The following is a 20,679-nucleotide window of genomic DNA, read 5'->3' as shown; positions in this document are numbered from 1 at the left end:
TAATGAAAAATGCAGGGAAGCGAAATTGCCGCTACTTAACGCAATCAAGGCCCAGGAAAAAAAATTGTATCCAAGACCAGAGAGCAATTTATAAAACAGCACTCCATACCGCTAAGAAAGAAAGTGGCCGGGGTAGATGGGCAGATGTCCCCAGTGCGATACGACGCAAAGATTACACTATATTCTGGAAATTGGTCAATCTAGGGACTCCTGATACTGCGGGGAAGGATAGCAACCACATTGCTGCTAACGCTTGGATTAAGCATTTTTCTAACCTATATATGGTGATTATCCAGTTGAACATGTTCTTATAGGCAAGTCGAATGCTAATGATATTCTGGGGGAAGTGTGGGCATGGTGTTGTGTGGGCCATCCTCCTATAACATTAGGGTAAGTAGGCAAAGCATTAAAAAAAGATAGCCCCGAACAAAGCCCTGGGTTTTGATAAAAATCCTGGCGATTTATTTCTGTCTATGCCCGAGGTTGGGGTCCTTATCTTGCTTTTTTCTTCCATGTGATTATGGAGGTGACGCCTATACCCTACTCCTGGGCGGGAGCTGAAATAATCCCTATCTATAAAAAAGGTTTGCCCTTGCTACCCATAAACTATCAACCAATTTGTTTGATAGATACCACCCAGAAGATTTTTGCCAGAGTTATCCTGGATAGATTGCAAGATTGAATGGAGGCTAATGAGATCTTAACCCCTTTGCAAGCAGGCTTTCGCTACAAACTTTCAACTCTTGACCAAGCGTTCAGGCGGCAACTTTTCCACTGGAAATCAGTTGTGTGTGTGTGCGAGGGCAGACTGAATATGTTCTTTGTAGACCTAAAGACAGCCTTTGAGCTGGTACCTAGGAGAACTCAGAGGTGAGTTGTGTCCTATATGGGGGTTCGACTTTACCTTCTCTCCATTATAGTGAGACTCCATGAGCATAACTTTACACAAGTGCGTTGTGGCATGTTGGGAGCGGTGTCTGAGCCTTTTGCTGTCAATAGAGAAGTAAGGCAGGGATGTGTGTAGCACTTACACACTTTCCCTTATTTATAAATGGACCGGTTGAGTATCTAAGTCTGTGCAATAACGATGCCCCTAGGTTATTGCCCTCTGAAGTACTGGCTCTTATGTTTTGCGGATGATACTCTCCTCCTTTCCAAATCTCCTATGGGTTTTTCAGAAATCCCTAGGTCAATTTAGCAGGTTGTGTGTGGCAGGGGGGTTAGAAATTAATTTGAGCAAAACTAAATACATGGTCTTCTATCCATGTGCGTCTACACGATTGAACCCCACTATAAACGGTACTCCATTAGAAAAGGTCCACACGTTTTAGTATTTAGGCATTACCCTTAGTGAACAGATGGATTAGGCCACACACAAGCCTAAGCAAAGATTTAAGTCGGAACACTATACCAGTGGGCTCCTAAAGGTTCAGCGGGGTTAATTCTCCAAGCCTATTTCCACTGTACATAACTTGCACCTTCGCCATGCACAGCTAATTACTCCGCATATTATATCATTGATGAGATCTTGTATGACATCTTTAACATTATCACTGCAACATTTGCAATAAAATTATTGATAAGAAAACTGTGCATGGGGAATGCGCGAATTGTAGTTACCCTAGGAAGCGAGTTATAGTTACTTCAAATAACTAACTCTCACTGTTGAATTTCTATGGTTTTGTATGAGTAAGTTCAGAACCTAACTATAATGTCCCTGTAACCTAAGTTATTTTCAGTGAATTTCTATGTTTTTTTAACATAAAGTAATTTTAATTACTATGCGTTATTCCAACCCCTGCCGCGTACTGCCCTTCAGCCATGTGCCGCTAGGGTTAGTCGTAAAGCCTGTCTCTTTCAGTGTATCTGTGAGTGAGTGCGTGAGTGTCTGAGTGGGTCTGAAAGTGGGTTTGTGAGCCTATGAGTGGGTCTGAGTGGGTCCATGACTGTCTGAGTGGGTATGTGAGTGAGCGCATGAGTCTCTGAGTGCATGTATTAGTGAATGAGTCTGTGGTTTTTCTTTCAAATGTTTTCACATTCACAAATATTTTGAAAATAATTTGCGAAAATGCGTGCATTTTCCCGAATTTCGCACATTGTGGTGGAAAATTATTTTAAGCCCATAATGTGCCCCTAAAACACACCTATATCACACCCCTGGGGTCAGGGTACCTTCACCCTGACCCCTTAAGCCACTTTCTTTTAGGATTTTCATTCCTGGGGTCCATGTCCCGTGAAATAAAACAGCGGTTGCAACTTTCTAGTCAGGTTGTGATCAACCAATTACAGCTCTTCTGGCATGAGCATTCATGAAAAATTGTGAATTTTCACAAACTATTCGCGAAATAATCACAAAGACACCACGGCCAGAGATATACAAATTTGGATTTACCTAAATTTGTCAAAAACTACTGAAAGGACTTAAACCACATAAGCGAAAGTACAATCTGCTTACCGACAGCTAGCTTCCTGACAAATTTGGTGTAATTACGTCCAGTAGTTTGGGCTGTAGACGTGTCTAAAGGTCATATGGGAATTAACATGGGAAACAACTTTTCTCACCCCGCACGCCCCCTTTAGATTGGCCAATCCTTGATGGATCACCACCAAACTTTCTGTGCACGACAAGAATCACTGCAACACTTTTTAAAAGAAATTTTGTGAAGATTTGTCAAATGGTGCCAAAGATATAGGCAAGTCAAAAAACACTTTTTTCTATGGAAACATGGTCCTAACTATAACTATAACACTATATATATATATATATATATATATATATATATATATATATATATACATACACACACACATCTCTTCGGTAGGGTTTCTGTTCATCTGTCTCTGCAAGGCTTTTTATGTATCTTTCTTTCCAAGGCTTTCCATTAATGTGTCTTTGCTCTGTTTGTAATAAGCACTTACAAAAACATTACAAAAAAAGCATTAGCAAAGGTAAGAGGCTGGCAGCCAATGTCAGACCTATTGGCTTTTAGATCTACTTTTCACCAAGACCTTTTGATTTTACTACGATTATGTGCATAACATAGACGTTATATAGATTTTCACCCATACATAATCTATTAGACTGTTGTGTCATTCATACTCGTGTTCCACCCACTCCAGCATACATCACAAGGCAATGATCAGACTACATCAGCCATTGGCTGACTTCACTGTGACTTACTGCAGGCTTTCCTTTCACACTGACCACATCCACATAAAAAGTAGTATCAGTGACAAAGACTATTTATTATGATTTTGTATGCTTTTTTGAGGACATAAAATATTTTTGCCTTCATCTGATTTTTTTTGTTGATTTTTTTTAAGTTACGATCGATGAGGATTTGGCAGTTTCCCCAACACTAAAGCTTTGCAAAAACCATGACGGAACAAAACAAGATGCCAAAGTCAAAAGACTGGCAGCCAAAACCAGACCTCCTGGCTTTGCCAATGCTTGTTTGCTTTAGTAGTTAAGCCTTCAGTGCACGTAAGAAGGGATATTGTGAATACTGGTGGGATCACATTTGCAGGGGAGAAACATAAAATTACTGATACTTGGATGAAGATCTTGCTCACACTGACTGATAAGAGTCCTGGTTTCAGCTTTTACTGCTGGCTGTCGTCCTTAGCAAAACACACAAGAGATGCAAATGAAGACCCTGGGATTTGTTTGAAAAGCCCTGAATAAATGAAAGTCTAAGGGCTTCATTACGAGCCTGGGGGCCCAAGGACCATCACCTTTGCGGAGACAGTTGGACCGCCACACTACAACCCTAGTGGGTGGACACACCAGGACACCACCATTCCCACCAGGAAAATTGTTCCTGACAGGGTGACGGCGGACTGAGTTGTAGTCAGCCAGGGCAGCGCTGAACTCAGTGACGCCTATCTGATTACAACTCACCTTACCACCGGCCTTCATCCCGCCATGAAAGGCTGACGGTAAGGGTGTGCGGGCCACAGGGGGGCCGCACTGCCCATTGCATGGGCAGTGCAGGGACCCCCTGCCTAGCACCGTTGAATGCACATTCAGAGGGTGCTACGGTATTGGGCTCGGTGGAATAGCACCAGTCAGCCATGCAGGAACATTGTAATAAGGTCCTGGGGGCGGCACCACGGGTTTGGCGGTCGGCTTGTCTGACTGCCAAACTCATAATGAGTGCCTAAATCTTCTAAAAGTTTCACAGGTGTTGAAGGAATGCCATTACACGTAATATAGCAAAACATTATTCATAAGATATTTTAGACTCTGGTTCAAAAACACACATTTGATCTTTAGAAGGATAGAGTGTGTTAGGTGTGCAGCAATAATTATGAAACATTGATGCATATGATCTGTTAATGTGATGGGATGAAAAGATTCAAGACTACCTTTCAAGAGGGAATAAGGGAAAGTTGATGGTGGTTTAAAAAGTATGGCAACGAGCAAGGAGTTTTTGGACAAACATTGAGTGAGTAGGAATACTTTTTTGAAGCTCTTGATGGGAAATAGGATCTTAGCTGGGGGCCAATCATTCCTCCTTCTATGATCATTAGTGTAAATGTATGCTTCTTATTTTACTTAAATGGCCAGCCGACAGCAGGGCTGTGTTGTGCCTGTGTATATAGTCTAAGCCTTTCACTTTGTGTATTTAGCGCTTTGTGAGGAAAATAGATACTTCAATTAAGGCACAAGGCACAGAGGCTAATTATGAAAATAATATGCTGTGTTCAAAGAGTGTGAATAGGTATTTTAAATTGAAAGTAGAATGTATATTTAGCATTGTAATGTATAAGTAACCTGTATTCAATATTCTGAATAACTGTGTTTCCATTTTTTCCAGCTTTTTGTGTCATAACATGAAAAAAGGAAGAATACTGAGTTTCCCACTTTCATTTCCGGAGAGGCCTACTTGCTCAACCACAATAGTCCCTAATGCAGTGCTTAATTTGTAAATAAAAACGTGCCAGTGCTCAAAGCCCTCCTCTTAAACATGCGGCTCCTGAAATTAAATGTGGGAACAGGGAATACTGAGGCAGCGTAATCCTGAAGTCATCTGGGGCCTCCTTAATCCATTTACAGCCACTCCCTACCCCTTCAGCTCATTCTTGCAGCTTTCTGCTTTCGCCCATTGTGACGCTTTTTCGTTGTTCTCTTCCTCAGTCTTTCCCATAAGTGTCTTTTGCTCGCAGCAAGTGCTTGAGGCAGAAGAATAAGCGCCGGCCCTCACAAATAAGTGAAACAAGCACAAATCAAGCAATGCTCTAATGATTTAACACTTACTTTCCTCAGCCTTTGGAGAACTTCCTTATTTTCATCCACTGACTTCTTCAACCCGACACATCTAAAAGTAAAACGGAATGCGTATGAGGTAATTAATAAGGTTAAAGAAGGCGGCCACAAGGTAGATGAACTATACTCAACAGAGACACGTATTCACACAAATACGTGTGCTCTGGCACACGCCACTGAACAAAAGCCATCGAAATAACTTTAATGAGATGCGTCCGCTTGGTACACACGCACATTTTTTTTAAAGAAAATGGTTTATAGTGATTTGATATTAACTGATCCCTGATTTTACCTTATTTAACTTAAATTGTTTCATTCACTGAATTTTTTTTAATTATAAATCATTGATGAGGAAGTTCAAAGCAGTTAACAAATGGAACTTTGACTCTTGCTCCTCACTTATAGGATGGGACGCATACGTAGATTTTATTGTAATTTTTCTTGTAGACTCCTCATTTTATAGTATTTTATCTTATTTTTATTACTTATCCTTCAGTCTTGTTGTTACATATTTATTATGCAATGATCATGATTTTATTGTTGCAAGTTATCGCTTTGATGGTCATTCAGACCGAATAAAGCTTTGTATGATGATGAGATACAAGAGAAAGACGCATGCGTAGGGTTAGCCACCTTCAGTACATGGTTAATGGAGTTACAAACATTCGGTAGGTGGCGATGACAGTCTGACAATAAATTACATATCACTCATTACGTTTCGTGGTGTGTAAATGTCTCAAAATGCGTAAAGTACAAACCAATATATAAAAAAGAGGGGGTACAACTTGTGAGTGTTAGGTTAAAATGTGAAAAAAGGGATGAACAAACAAAAGAACCATTTTTACACATTCTTTATAGATGTACATGGTTTACAAAGATTAGATCAATCAGAATTAAACAGAGTAAAACAGATGCAAAAAAATCTCTCTTAATTCTTTAACATGGAGTTTCTCGTGGACACTGCCCGTGCAAGAACAAATATTGTTACAGAATGTGTGACTCGTTGGCCAGTTCCAATTCGTGAAAATACAATAAGTCCAGTTTTTTTTCATAGACAATAGAAAACACAGAGTTGGGAATTATCTCAGCACCATGTCCGCAGTTCAGATAAAGGATTTATGTAGGGACAATGAGTGGGGATTTCTCAGGAGTAGGGACAGAGAGGTCCTTGCTAAGTTTATTAGGAACCAGTTTGAGATACTGCGTGAAGGGAATAAGGCTGTAGTTGACTCTTGGTAGGAAGCCAGGAAGAAAACGCTAGGATTCATGCTCTAAGATCTCCTTAGGACAGATATATCCCAAACATGCCTTGCACTAATGCAACATTTTATTATTCTTGTGAAGATCGTTGCCTTGCCTATGAATGAAAATGTCACTTACCCAGTGTACATCTGTTCGTGGCATCAGTCGCAGTAGATTCGCATGTTCTGCAATAGCTCGCCATCTGGTGTTGGGCCGGAGTGTTACAAGTTGTTTTTCTTCGAAGAAGTCTTTCGAGTCACGGGACCGAGTGACTCCTCCTTTTGTCTCCATTGCGCATGGGCGTCGACTCCATCTTCGATTGTTTTTCCCCGCAGAGGGTGAGGTAGGAGTTGAATTGTAGTAATAGTGACCATGCAATGGAGTGACTAAGTATGCACGTATTTAAGGTTGAGATGATACATATATAAATAATTGAAGGTAACTTCCAAACTGCTACAGGCTCCCGGGGAGGCGGGTGGGCACATGCGAATCTACTGCAACTGATGCCACGAACAGATGTACACTGGGTAAGTGACATTTTCAGTTCGATGGCATCTGTCGCTGTAGATACGCATGTTCTTCATAGACTAGTAAGCAGTTATTTCCCCAAAAGCGGTGGATCAGCCTGTAGGAGTGGAAGTAGTCTGAAATAATGTCCTTAATACGGCTTGACCTACTGTGGCTTGTTGTGCGGATAACACGTCTACACAGTAGTGCTTGGTGAATGTGTGAGGCGTAGACCATGTGGCTGCCTTACATATTTCTTGCATTGGGATGTTTCCTAGAAAGGCCATGGTAGCACCTTTCTTTCTGGTTGAGTGTGCCCTTGGTGTAATGGGCAGCTGTCGTTTAGCTTTAAGGTAGCAGATTTGGATGCATTTAACTATCCATCTGGCTATACCTTGTTTTGAAATTGGGTTTCCTGCATGAGGTTTTTGAAATGCAATAAAGAGTTGTTTAGTCTTTCTGATGTTTTTTGTTCTGTCAATGTAATACATTAATGCTCTTTTGACATCTAATGTATGTAGTGCCCTTTCAGCTACGGTATCTGGCTGTGGAAAGAACACTGGAAGTTCCACTGTTTGATTTAGATGGAACGGTGAAATAACCTTTGGCAAAAATTTAGGATTGGTCCTTAGGACGACTTTATTTTTGTGTAGTTGTATAAAAGGTTCCTGTATAGTAAACGCCTGAATCTCGCTTACTCTTCTCAGGGAAGTAATGGCGATGAGAAATGCCACCTTCCAGGTTAGGAACTGTATGTCGCAGGAGTGCATGGGTTCGAAAGGTGGACCCATAAGTCTAGTTAGGACAACATTTAGGTTCCATGAAGGAACAGGTAGTGTTCTTGGTGGTATAATTCTCCTAAGGCCCTCCATGAATGCTTTAATGACTGGTATTTTATATAGGGAAGTTGAATAGGTAGTCTGCAGGTATGCAGATATTGCTGCAAGGTGAATCTTAATGGAAGAGAAAGCTAGGTTAGATTTTTGTAAGTGAAGCAAGTAACCCACTACATGTTCTGGAGTTGTGTGTAATGGTTGTATTTGATTAATATGGCAGTAGCAAACAAACCTCTTCCATTTACTTGCATAGCAGTGCCTGGTGGATGGCCTTCTTGCTTGTTTTATGACTTCCATACATTCTTGGGTAAGTTGTAAGTGCCCGAATTCTAGGATTTCAGGAGCCAGATTGCTAGATTCAGCGATGCTGGATCTGGGTGTCTGATCTTTTGGTTGTGCTGTGTCAACAGATCTGGCCTGTTGGGCAATTTGATGCAGGGTACCACTGATAGGTCTAGCAGCGTTGTGTACCAGGGTTGCCTTGCCCAAGTTGGTGCTATCAATATGAGTTTGAGTTTGCTTTGACTGAGTTTGTTTACCAGGTAAGGAAGGAGAGGGAGAGGAGGAAAAGCGTAAGCAAATATCCCTGACCAGTTCATCCATAGGGCATTGCCTTGGGATTGTTTGTGTGGGTATCTGGATGCGAAGTTTTGGCATTTTGCGTTCTCCCTTGTTGCAAACAAGTCTATCTGAGGTGTTCCCCAGAGTTTGAAATAAGTGTTCAGAATTTGGGGGTGAATTTCCCATTCGTGGACCTGTTGGTGATCTCGAGAGAGATTGTCTGCGAGTTGATTTTGTATCCCTGGTATAAACTGTGCAATTAGGCGAATTTGGTTGTGAATTGCCCAATGCCAAATTTTTTGTGCTAGCAGGCTTAACTGCGTGGAGTGCGTCCCCCCCTGCTTGTTTAGATAATACATTGTTGTCATGTTGTCTGTTTTGACGAGAATGTATTTGTGAACTATTATTGGTTGGAAAGCTTTTAGTGCTTGAAAAACTGCTAGAAGTTCTAGGTGATTGATATGCAGTTTTGTTTGATGTACGTTCCATTGTCCTTGTATGCTGTGTTGATCGAGGTGTGCTCCCCACCCTGTCATGGAAGCATCTGTTGTTATTACGTATTGTGGCACTGGGTCTTGGAAAGGCCGCCCCTTGTTTAAATTTATGTTGTTCCACCACAGAAGCGAGAGGTAAGTTTGGCGGTCTATTAACACCAGATCTAGAAGGTGACCCTGTGCTTGAGACCACTGTGATGCTAGGCATTGTTGTAAGGGCCTCATGTGCAGTCTTGCGTTTGGGACAATGGCTATGCATGATGACATGATGCCTAGGAGTTGTAATACCATCCTTGCCTGTATCTTTTGTGTTGGATACATGCGTTGTATGATGGTGTTGAAATTTAGAATTCTTTGTGGACTTGGAGTGGCTACTCCCTTTGATGTGTCTATTATGGCTCCTAGGTATTGTTGTACCTTGCGCGGCAGAATGTTGGATTTTGTAAAGTTGACGGTGAACCCGAGTTTGAAGAGGGTTTGTATGATCTGATTTGTGTGATTTGAGCACTGTATGAACGAATGGGCCTTGATTAGCCAGTCGTCCAAATATGGGAACACATGTATTTGCTGCCGTCTTATGTGTGCAGCGACTACCGCTAGACATTTGGTAAAGACTCTTGGTGCGGTTGTTAATCCGAAAGGCAGTACCTTGAATTGGTAATGTATTCCTTTGAATACAAACCTTAGGTATTTCCTGTGCGATGGGTGTATTGGTATATGGAAATAAGCATCCTTGAGGTCTAAAGTTGCCATGTAGTCGTGCAGTTTTAGCAATGGCAATACTTCTTGTAGTGTGACCATGTGGAAGTGGTCTGATTTGATGAAAGTGTTCACTACTCTGAGGTCTAGGATTGGTCTCAGTGTTTTGTCCTTCTTTGGTATCAGAAAGTACAGTGAGTAAACTCCTGTGTTTATTTGTGTGTTTGGCACTAATTTGATTGCATTCTTTTGCAATAGTGCCTGCACTTCTATCTCCAGGAGATTGGAATGGTGTGTTGTTAAATTTTGTGCTTTTGGTGGTATGTTTGGAGGGAATTGTAGAAATTCTATGCAACAACCATGTTGGATAATTGCTAGAACCCAAGTGTCTGTAGTGATTTCCTCCCATGCTTTGTAATAATGACCTATTCTTCCCCCCACTGGTGTTGTGTGGAGGGGGTGAGTGACCTGTGAGTCACTGTTTAGTAGTAGGGGCTTTGGGGCTTTGAAATCTTCCTCTATTTCTAGGGAATTGCCCTCCTCTATATTGTCCCCGAAAACCTCCTCTATACTGTCCCTGGTAACTGGACGGTGTGGCTTGTGAGGTGCTGGCTTGTGTGCTTTGACCTCGAAACCCCCCTCGAAAGGGCGTTTTACGGAATGTGCTGTAATTCCCTCTGCTCTGCGGGGAGTAGAGTGCGCCCATGGCTTTGGCAGTGTCTGTATCTTTTTTGAGTTTCTCAATCGCTGTGTCCACTTCTGGACCGAACAGTTCTTTTTCATTAAAAGGCATATTGAGAACTGCTTGTTGAATCTCTGGTTTAAATCCAGACGTTCGGAGCCATGCATGCCTTCTGATAGTTACAGATGTATTAATTGTCCGTGCAGCTGTATCTGCAGCGTCCATGGAGGAGCGGATCTGGTTGTTGGAAATGGTCTGTCCCTCCTCAACCACTTGTTTTGCCCTATTTTGTAAGTCCTTGGGCAGATGTTCAATGAGATGTTGCATCTCGTCCCAGTGGGCTCTGTCATAGCGCGCAAGTAGTGCCTGTGAGTTCGCGATGCGCCACTGGTTTGCAGCTTGTGCTGCGACTCTTTTACCAGCTGCATCGAACTTGCGGCTTTCTTTATCTGGGGGTGGTGCATCTCCAGATGTGTGAGAGTTGGCCCTTTTCCTAGCTGCTCCTACAACGACAGAGTCTGGTGGCAGCTGTGTAGTGATGAAAGCCGGGTCTGTAGGAGGCGCCTTATACTTTTTTTCCACCCTTGGTGTGATTGCCCTACTTTTGACCGGCTCCTTAAAGATGTCTTTTGCGTGCCGGAGCATACCAGGGAGCATAGGCAGGCTTTGGTAGGAGCTGTGGGTGGAGGAGAGGGTGTTGAATAAGAAATCATCCTCGACCTGTTCTGAGTGGAGGCTTACGTTGTGAAATTGTGCTGCTCTAGCCACCACTTGAGAATACGCGGTGCTGTCTTCTGGTGGAGATGGCTTGGTAGGGTATGCCTCCGGACTGTTATCTGACACTGGGGCGTTGTATAGGTCCCATGCGTCCTGATCTTGGTCACCCTGGCTCATGGTGGTGTGAGCTGGGGAGTGTGATGGAGTTTGTGCTGGTGAGACGTTAATCACAGGCGGAGGAGAGGGTGGTGGGGTAACTCTTTTCACCACTTTTGGTTGTGGTGTCTGTTCCGTCTGGAACTCCAACCTTCTCTTTCTCCTAATGGGGGGAAGGGTGCTTATTTTTCCTGTCCCCTGCTGTATGAAGATACGCTTTTGCGTATGGTCCACATCAGTTGCTTGCAGCTCTTCCTCAAACCTATGCTTCTGCATTTGGGAGGTTAGCGAGTGCTCTTCTGTATAAGAGCCTGAAGCTGGGTCGCTTGCAGTTTGTTTCGGCATCGAAACCCTGTCTGCGTGTTTTTTCGGCTCCGAGGTGACTCTTTTCTTTTTCGGGGCCGAAACCTCTCGGCGTCGATCTGTTTCGGTGCCGCTGTCTCGGCATCGAGCCGTGTCGGCACCGGCATCTCGGTGTCGAGGCTTGTCTCCAGCACTTTCTCGGTCCCGAGAAGGCTGCGTGCCGGTGTCTCGACCGGAGTCGGACGATCTCGGCACTGTTTGGGCCTTTTTCGGTGCCGACGGGCGGTCACCGAATTTATGGGTCGAGCCATGGCCTGGTGGCAGTGGCGTCCCCTGGGCCTTGTAAATGTTCTTCTGAGTGGATTTCGACGTCTTACTCACGGTTTGTGTATCGTCGAATCCTTCGGAGTCTGAGTCTTGGATCGAGAAGGTACCTTCTTCTTCCTGTTCCTCGAACTCCCGTTGGGCTGTCGGTGCGGACGCCATCTGAAGTCTTCTGGCTCGACGGTCTCGGAGTGTTTTTCGGGACCGGAACGCACGACAGGCCTCGCAGGTGTCTTCGCTGTGCTCAGGTGACGGGCACAGGTTGCAGACCAAGTGTTGGTCTGTGTAAGGGTACTTATTGTGGCATTTGGGGCAGAAACGGAACGGGGTCCGTTCCATCGGCGTTCTTCAGCACGCGGTCGGGCCGACCAGGCCCCGACGGAGGATCGAAAAACTACCCCGAAGGGCACCGGAGCTCTTCGATCTTAGATGCGGTGTGGAATCTAAGTACGCCGATCCCGAACGCAACAATACCGACGAAAATCTTCCGAAATTAGCTAATTTTCCGTTCCGAAACTCGGAGCGACAGGAACACGTCCGAACCCGATGGTGGAAAAAAAACAATCGAAGATGGAGTCGACGCCCATGCGCAATGGAGACAAAAGGAGGAGTCACTCGGTCCCGTGACTCGAAAGACTTCTTCGAAGAAAAACAACTTGTAACACTCCGGCCCAACACCAGATGGCGAGCTATTGCAGAACATGCGTATCTACAGCGACAGATGCCATCGAACAAGTAGATTCAAGCATAATTCTACTGAGACCTGAAAATACAAGTATATTCACATAATAAAGGTTTCTTGGCAGTAAATGTCATATACAAGCTGGAGTATGAGGCCTAAAATTTCTATTTTAGCTGAAGTTCGAGTTACATTAGTGCAATGCACTAAATTTCAGAAAACAACTATTAACTGTAGCTATTCGTTGGCCTCCAGCATATCAATCAATGCGCGAGATTTCTACCTTTAACATTTGTACCCATAGAATAAATACTGCCCGCTCATCTTTAGGAAAAGTCTAAAGTCAGCTTTTTTCAACTAATGGCTGTGCATCCTGTCCTCTTGAACACAAAATGCAAGCGCCAGCACTATAAAGAGATGCTTGATTTTTATTACACTCCTGATGAAGTTGATAAATGGAAGTGGCAAGAGGATTTTCAAATGCGCCACTGAGGTTGCTGATCAACTGCATATTTTTTTCATGTAGAACCACTCAAGATTATTGGTTAAGAATTTTCAAAGGTTTCAGTTTCATCTTCGAACCTGTGAGAAATTCTAGTAAGAACACGATGTGACTATGTGTTTGTCAGCACTCTGCTGTCATACAGGAGTTCAAAAAGCAATCCATGGCTGCAAAACAGTGAATCCAATCTCTAACGTGATGGCCAATACATAAATAGGAAGCCTCCTTGACACAGAACTCTAAGGGCTCCATCATGAGTCAGTTGGTAATCATGATTCGGCTAGTAAATAGGAACACTGTGGGTCAGAAGGTGAAATGTTCTGGAGACAATGAGCCTAACAATGGAATAACATGCTGAAATCGCCAAGGAAACACATTACAGATGTGGATTCCTATAACGGCTTGGTACTGGTGTGATAATATGGTGCAGTACCTGTAAAGCCGCACCAGGTACAACCATGCCTTCTGTATCGAGTCACTTGTGGTTGGGTCCTACATCTGCTATGTGCTACTCTGGTGCAAGTGTTCAAATCTGGCAATCGGAGCATGCCAATTGGGTGAAGATGAACTTTGGATCTCTTTGTTTTATGTGTATTAAAGTTTCTATTGTATAAGCTATTCTGCTAAATGTACTGCATCGGTCCCAGCAGTGCAAGTAAAAGAACAGGATAGAGCTTCAACAATGTTCTAGGTAATTTTGTCGTCTTTCATTCTGATCCAGTCAGAACCCACCTGCTACTCAAACATGGTTCAAAAGCTTCAAGGGTAGCCAAACCCCACCCACCAAATGCAACTGGCACAGCTCACTCCTACTTGTTACGGATGCCATGTTCAGCCCATTGATCGTCTGGCCTCTACTTTCCTTGCAAACTATTTGCGTGTGTGCGCACGTGCGCACACACACACACACACACACGCACACACCCTAACCCACCCACCCACCAACCCCACCCAAGGCTCCAGACACGACCTGACACAGTGCTCCCTTCTGGTCTATGGGCCCTTCTTTAGCTCAAAATATGCAATGCTATTCCACATGAGTGTCTCAACACTAGCATATCGGTAGCATGTGTCAGGAGTATCAGGTACTTGGTAGTTTGCAGCTGATCATGCTGCAGGCACACAGAAGCCTTGGTGCTCCGTGGCCCATTTTGGGGTTTAGTCCCCCTTATTCTTAGTACTACATAGTGTTGTTGAGTGTGCCTTTCCTTCCCAGTTTCAAGTCCGTGCTCTCTGCTGAGCAGCATATCCCTGAGATGAACTGATGCATAGCCTCTGCCAAGCGGTGAATCCTTGATCAGAACCAACGCATCGCTGCTGCTAAGTGGATTGGACCCGGTGCAAAAGACTTGCATTGCTGCCACATCCCACATCATGGGCTCGATGCATTGCCTTCGGAACTGCTGGTGCACAAAACTTCCCAGACCAGGTTGTCACATTGCTTGTCAATGGCAGCCTCAATGCCGAAGCTCCGCATCACAGTTTCACCACTCACCGAAACTGACGCCTCACCTTGACTGCGCAATGCATACCTGACACCAACCTTTGCATCTCAAACCCCAGTGGCAGGATCCTTGACATCAACGCAACGGGACCTCGCACCTTGAACCAACGCATCACCTCAGCTGCGCAATGCATCTTTGACTCGGATCAATGTAAAGCTCTGCATCCAAGATTTAAGGTAATTTGTTCAACGGTCCTAACTGGATTACAGTAGCCAGCCAACGTTCCAGTGCAGTTTGCCTGAGCTTGTGACTTTGTAATGGTCCGGCGCAACAAGATAGCCCTGGTTGGCGCTTTATGTTTCTAAGTGCTACTTTACAGTTTATTCTTTAAAAATTAATTACTCAAGTTCTACTTATTGTTTTTTGTCATTTTGGGCTTGTGTTATTTATTAAATTAAGCTACATTTTCTAACTTGGTGTGAGATCCCTTCTGTGTGGTGTTTTCACAGTTTTACTGTTTGACGTTTTGCACACATCCTTTACAGTAAGGCCTGATTGCTCTGTGCCAAGCTACCAGAGAGTGGGTACAGGTTAACTTGGGGTCTTACCCTGATAGGATGTGGTTGTTGCTTGATTGGGACTAACAACCCTGTCAACCAACAACCCAATTTCTCACAGGGGCAAAGTGGTTTATGGTAATGCTTGTCCAACCTAGGCCACTACAGATCAAATATTGATATCTATGAGAGGTGAGTGGTACAGTCTTGCAGAATGAGGCAGTATGTTGGCTGGATATCTTTGAACCCTTGATTGGGCAACTTGACAACAGGAGCAGAACACCCCCTAGATTGTGGGTCATGGAAATTCAGGACTATGGGGTACTTTTAAAGGTTTCTAAGTAGCAAAGGCCACAGTCAGTCTCATTAGAAAGTAAGGGGGAGTAGGTTCTGGATGTGCAGGGGACTGTCATTTGGGTGGGCAAAACTGATAATTGAGAATGGGCAGCATATACTACCAACTTTGATAAGAGGAGGGTAAATTGGTTGTCTGGTTTATTTGCGGACAAAGGTCTGGCAAAAGGGATATAGGAATTTAAAGTTTTCTCAGGCTGACAAACTAGAAGGCTGATTTGAGGGAGGAAGATACTGGGGACCATTCTCCACAAGGACTGGGGTGAACAGTTGATCCAGGATGATGGATATTAGTATTGCTATCCAAGATGACAAGCAGTGTGTATTTGCTTACATAGAATGTTAAAGGGCCTTAAATACTATTCTAGAAAGCAGAAAATCTTTCTTATGCAAAAACAGATTAAGGAAGTGTTGATGTGGGAAACCCCTATGTTGCCACAGGAATGCCTGGTGTGGCTAGGAAATGGAAGTGAAGGCTCTTTAGGGCTGCATATTTGGCATATGCAATAGGGTGGGCCATATGGTTGTACCTGGAGCGCCCTTGAAAGTTAATGTATTTAGTGTTGCATAGAGTGTGAAGGCACACGTAAAAGCAATCAAAGATTCAATCAAAAAGTCACAGTCACTTTATAGAGTATCTCATCAGTATATTTTCAAAATCAAAGTAATGGCTTAGAATATAGTATTTAGAATTCTTTTTACAGTAAAGTTCTGATCTTGTCTCCAATTGAAATCAGCTATCCAAATTTAATGTTCCTCCGATGTTTGTCCCAGCTATTTAGTTCATAGTCCTAGACGTTTTTCAATCCATCATAATTCCAAATGTTCCAATTTTGTATAAGTTCCATGAAATTGTTCAAATAATATGATATCAAAGTTCACTAAGAGTTCCTCTTTTGCTTGTTTCTATGTCAATCTCTCTTACTTGTTCATATGTCCGTCAACACGTGTTTCATCCGGGGAGTACCCCTGGACTTCCTCAGGACCTCCCAAAGTATTATATTCAAGTGCAAAATGACCTAAATCAAACTTTTCTTGCAGAGCTATATCACCTTCAACATATCATTTTCTCAATTTCAAAACCTGACAGTTGTATCTCCTTTTTATAACATTTCTATGTATATTCTAATGTCTGTATCTCACCACGATATAACCGTATCTGTATCTGCACTTCCTTGGGCTTCAAGACGCGAGTACGCCGTCCCGTCTTTGTTTGTTATGGTATCGAACCGAGTTCACCCGACTCGGTTTCTTTTAAGCTCAGAGCTATACATGGAAATGTTACAAGGTTTTCCTACACGAAATAACAGCTGAAATAAAACAATATTGAAACTGAGGTAAAAAGAAAAAAGTCATCTTTCTTCACGTTTTACCCTGTAACCTTTTACTGCGATGTCAGATTTTTGAAAGCAATATACCATTACGTCTGCTGGAATCTTTTGGTTGTGGGGATATATAGCGCTTGTAGGTTCATCAGGAAACCTAGGTACCCAGAGCCAATAAACGAGCTGCATCTTTCAATAGGTTTTCATTCTATACCGGGTATACAGCATTTCATTGGGTGAAATATAAAGAATGAAAAATAGGTATCACGAAAACCTTTGTATTTCCAAATACATGGGCACAATATAAGGTGTTGAGAAGCAGTGGTTATTTGCACATTTCTGAATTTTAGGGTCCCCATACTAGCATGTGAATTACAGGGCCTTTCTCAAATAGATGTCTTTTTCACACACTGTCTTACATTTGGAAGGAAAAAATGTAGAAAAACACAAGGGGCAATAACGCTTGTTCTGCTATTCTGTGTTCCCCCAAGTCTCCCGATACAAAAAGGTACCTCACTTGCGTGGGTAACCCTAATGCCCGCAACAGGAAATGCAACATGGACACATCACATTTTCCCAAAGAAAACTGATGAGTTTTTTGGAAAGTACCTAGCTGGGGATTTTGGCCTCTAGCTCAGCCGGCACCTAGGAAAACCTACCAAACCTGTGCATTTTCTAAAACTAGACACCCAGGGGAATCCAAGATGGGGTGACTTGTGGGGCTCTCACCAGGTTGTTACCCAGAATCCTTTGCAAACCTCAACATTTGGCCAAAAAAACACTTTTTCCTCACATTTCGGTGACAGAAACTTCTGGAATCTGAGAGGAGCCACAAGTTCCCTTCCTCCCAGTGTTCCCCCAAGTCTCCTGATAAAAATGGTACCTCACTTGTGTGGGTAGGCCTAGTGCCCGTTACAGGAAATGCCCCAAAACACAATGTGGACACATCACATTTTCCCAAACAAAACAGAGCAGTTTTTCACAAAGTGCCTAGCTGTGGATTTTGGCCTCTAGCTCAGCGGGCACCTAGAGAAATCTATCAATCCTGCCCATTTTTAAAAACTAGACATCTAGGGGAATTCAAGATGGGGTGACTTGTGGGGCTCTCACCAGGTTCTGTTCCCCAGAAAATTTAGCAAACCTCAAAATTTGGCCCAAAAAAAACAACTTTTTCCTCACATTTCATGACAAAAAGTTCTGGAATCTGAGAGGAGCCACAAATTTCCCTCCACCCAGCGTTCCCCCAAGTCTCCCGATAAAAATGGTACCTCACTTGTGTGGGTAGGCCTAGTGCCCGCGAAAGGAAATGCCCTAAAACACTATGGGGGTCATTGGGGTTGGAGGATGCACCGCCAACAGGCTGGCGGTGCATCAAGGGCAATTCTGACCGCGAAAAAGGGAAACTGGCGGTTTCCCGCCGGTTTTCCCCTGCCCCTGTGAATCCTCCACGGCGGCGCTGCAAGCAGCGCCGCCATGGGGATTCCGACCCCCTTCCCGCCAGCCTGGTTTTCACCGCCAGAACCAGGCATGCCAATGGCATGGGCACTGCAGGGGCCCCCTAACAGGGCCCCACATTGATTTTCAGTGTCTGCCTAGCAGACACTGAAAATCGCGACGGGTGCAACTGCACCCGTCGCACACCAGCAACTCCACCGGCTCCATTCGGGGCCGGCTTCCTCGTTGCTGGTGCTTTCCCGCTGGGCGGGCGGGCGGCAATTTGGCGGTCGCCCGCCCGCCCAGCGGGAAAGTCAGAATTACTGCGGCGGTCATTTGACCGCGCTGCGGTATTCTGGTGGGGGAACTTTGGCGGATGGCCTCCGCCGCCCGCCGAAGTTAGAATGACCCCCTTTGTGGACACATCAAAATTATCAAGTACTAAGCTACCAGTTTTGGCGAAGGGGCCTCCGTTTTTGGTCCTGGGCTCAGCAGCCATATGGGGAAACCTACCAAACCCAAACATTTCTGAAAACTAGACACCCAAGGGAATGCAGGTAGTTGCGACTTGCATGGATCCCCCAATGTTTTCTTACCCAGACTCCTGAGCAAACCTCGAATTTAGCTAAAAAAAACCAAAATCACATTTTACCACATTTCTGTGTGGGATCACCGCACCGGGACAAATTTCCTACCACCCAACGTTCCCCTCAGTCTCCTGGCAAAAATGATACCTCACTTGTGTAGGTGGGCCAAGTGCCTGTAACAGGGAAGAGCCAAAAACATGTCAAAAGTGAGGGGGAACCAAAGCGGGTCCAAAAGAGCAGTTTGAAAAAAAACATTTTTAGGCTGACAAGTGGGGCAGAATTTTTATCGGTATGGATGCGACAATGCTGGGTGGTCGGAAGTTTGTGGATTCCTGCAGATTCCGGAAGGTTCCATCACAAAAATGTGAGAAAAATCTGTGACTTCCAGCTAAGTTAGAGTTTTGCAGGGCATTGTGGGTAAGAAAATGTTGCAGGGTGCATGTGAAGCACACCACCCTGGACTCACCCAGATGTTTAGTTTTCAGATATGTCTAGGTCTTGTGGATTTATCTACATGGCAGTGTCCCAAAGTCCAAAAAGTGAAGCCCTCACCATTCCAAGTGGGACGATTTTGAGAGTTAGCCAAACTCTCATGGCCCAAATGTAAAACCAAAACCCAAAATAATCAACTATCCTCTTACTTGCCGTGGGATAAGATGTTTTAGTAGGCGGGGGACAGCTGAAAGATTGTCACCCCCTTTAGTTGGGGTTCGGGCATAACCAGGCCCATACTGGTTGGTAGCCACCACCACACTATTTTTTTTAATTCCCAAGCATCTAGTAGACTTTCTGCCCCCCGGGGTGTGGATCGGGGGTAATTGCCCCATCTGCCCATTGGTGTGCAGAACAACTTTGGCCCCATTTATTTGGAGTGGGGGTATGGCCATACCCCCACCCTCTTATTTTGAAAAAAAAATCCCAGGTTGGCTTCCTGCCCCCCTTGGGGGCAGATGGGCCTTCCAAAAATGGAATGATCTCCCCCAAGGGGGGCAGATAGGGCCAACAGCAATGTGCCCCCAAGGGGAGCGACCCTTGCCCAAGGGGCTGCCCCACCAAACCAAACACACACATACACACACACCAATCCCTGGTGCCTAAGTGGTTTCTGCCCCCCATGGGAGCAGAAATGCCCTAAAATAAATATGCCCCCCCCCCCCCCCAGGGGAGCGACCCTTGCCTAAGGGGTCACTCCCCTTGCGTGAAATTGGCACAAAAAAAAATAATCCCCGGTGCCTAGTGGTTTCTGCCCCCCTTGCGGGCAGCTCGGCCTAGTAAAAATAGGCTGATCTTCCACCAAGGGGGGGGGGGGAATGACATAAAATCTATTTGCTCCCCAGGGGAACGACTCTTGCCTAAGGGGTCGCTCCCCTTGCGTGAAAAAAAAAAAAAATCCCTGATGTCTAGTGGTTTCTGCCCCATTGAGGGCAGACTGGCAATGGCCTAAGGATAATTTTGCCCACAGGTGAGCGACCCCTGCCTAAGGGGTTGCTCCCCACATATAAAAAAAAGAAAGAAAAAAAAAATCCCTGGTGCCTAGAGATTTCTGGCCCCCCTGGGGGCAGATCAGCCTAATTATAATAGGCCGATCTGCCCCCAAGAGGGGCAGAAGTTGGCTAAAACAAATGCAGAAATGGCCTAAAACAAACTTGCCCCCCCCCCCCGCCCAGGGGAGCGATCATTGCCTAAGGGGTCGCTCCCCTCACATGATACTGACAAAAAAAAAACTGGTGTCTAGTGATTGGCCTAATAAAAATAGGCCGATGGCCTAAAATTAATTTTCTCCCCAGGGGAGCGACCCTTGCCTAAGAGGACGCTCCCCACATATACAAAAAAAAAAAAAAAAAGATCCCTGGTGTCTAGGGGTTTCTGCCCCCCCAGGGGCAGATCGTCCTAATTATAATATGCCGATCTACCCCCGGGAAGGGGGGGGGGGGGGGCAGAAAAGGCCTAAAAATATTTTTCTCCCCTGGGGAGCAGCCCTTGCCTTTATGTGTAAATGTAAAAAA

General features: G+C 44.5%; 1 protein-coding gene across 2 annotated transcripts in view; it reads right to left on the bottom strand.

Moving 5' to 3' along the window:
* Window positions 1–20,679, bottom strand: part of NPHP1 (nephrocystin 1) — a 523,503-nt gene that overhangs the window by 469,760 nt on the left and 33,064 nt on the right. For both annotated transcript variants that reach the window (XM_069234711.1, XM_069234712.1), the window contains exon 3: window positions 5,261–5,321. In XM_069234711.1, the coding sequence (XP_069090812.1) occupies window positions 5,261–5,321 (61 nt within the window). The remainder of the gene's footprint in view (window positions 1–5,260; window positions 5,322–20,679) is intronic.

This window comes from Pleurodeles waltl, chromosome 5 (assembly GCF_031143425.1).
Source record: "Pleurodeles waltl isolate 20211129_DDA chromosome 5, aPleWal1.hap1.20221129, whole genome shotgun sequence".
Taxonomy (NCBI): Eukaryota; Metazoa; Chordata; class Amphibia; order Caudata; family Salamandridae; genus Pleurodeles; species Pleurodeles waltl.
This window is presented reverse-complemented; position numbering and strand designations above follow the sequence as displayed.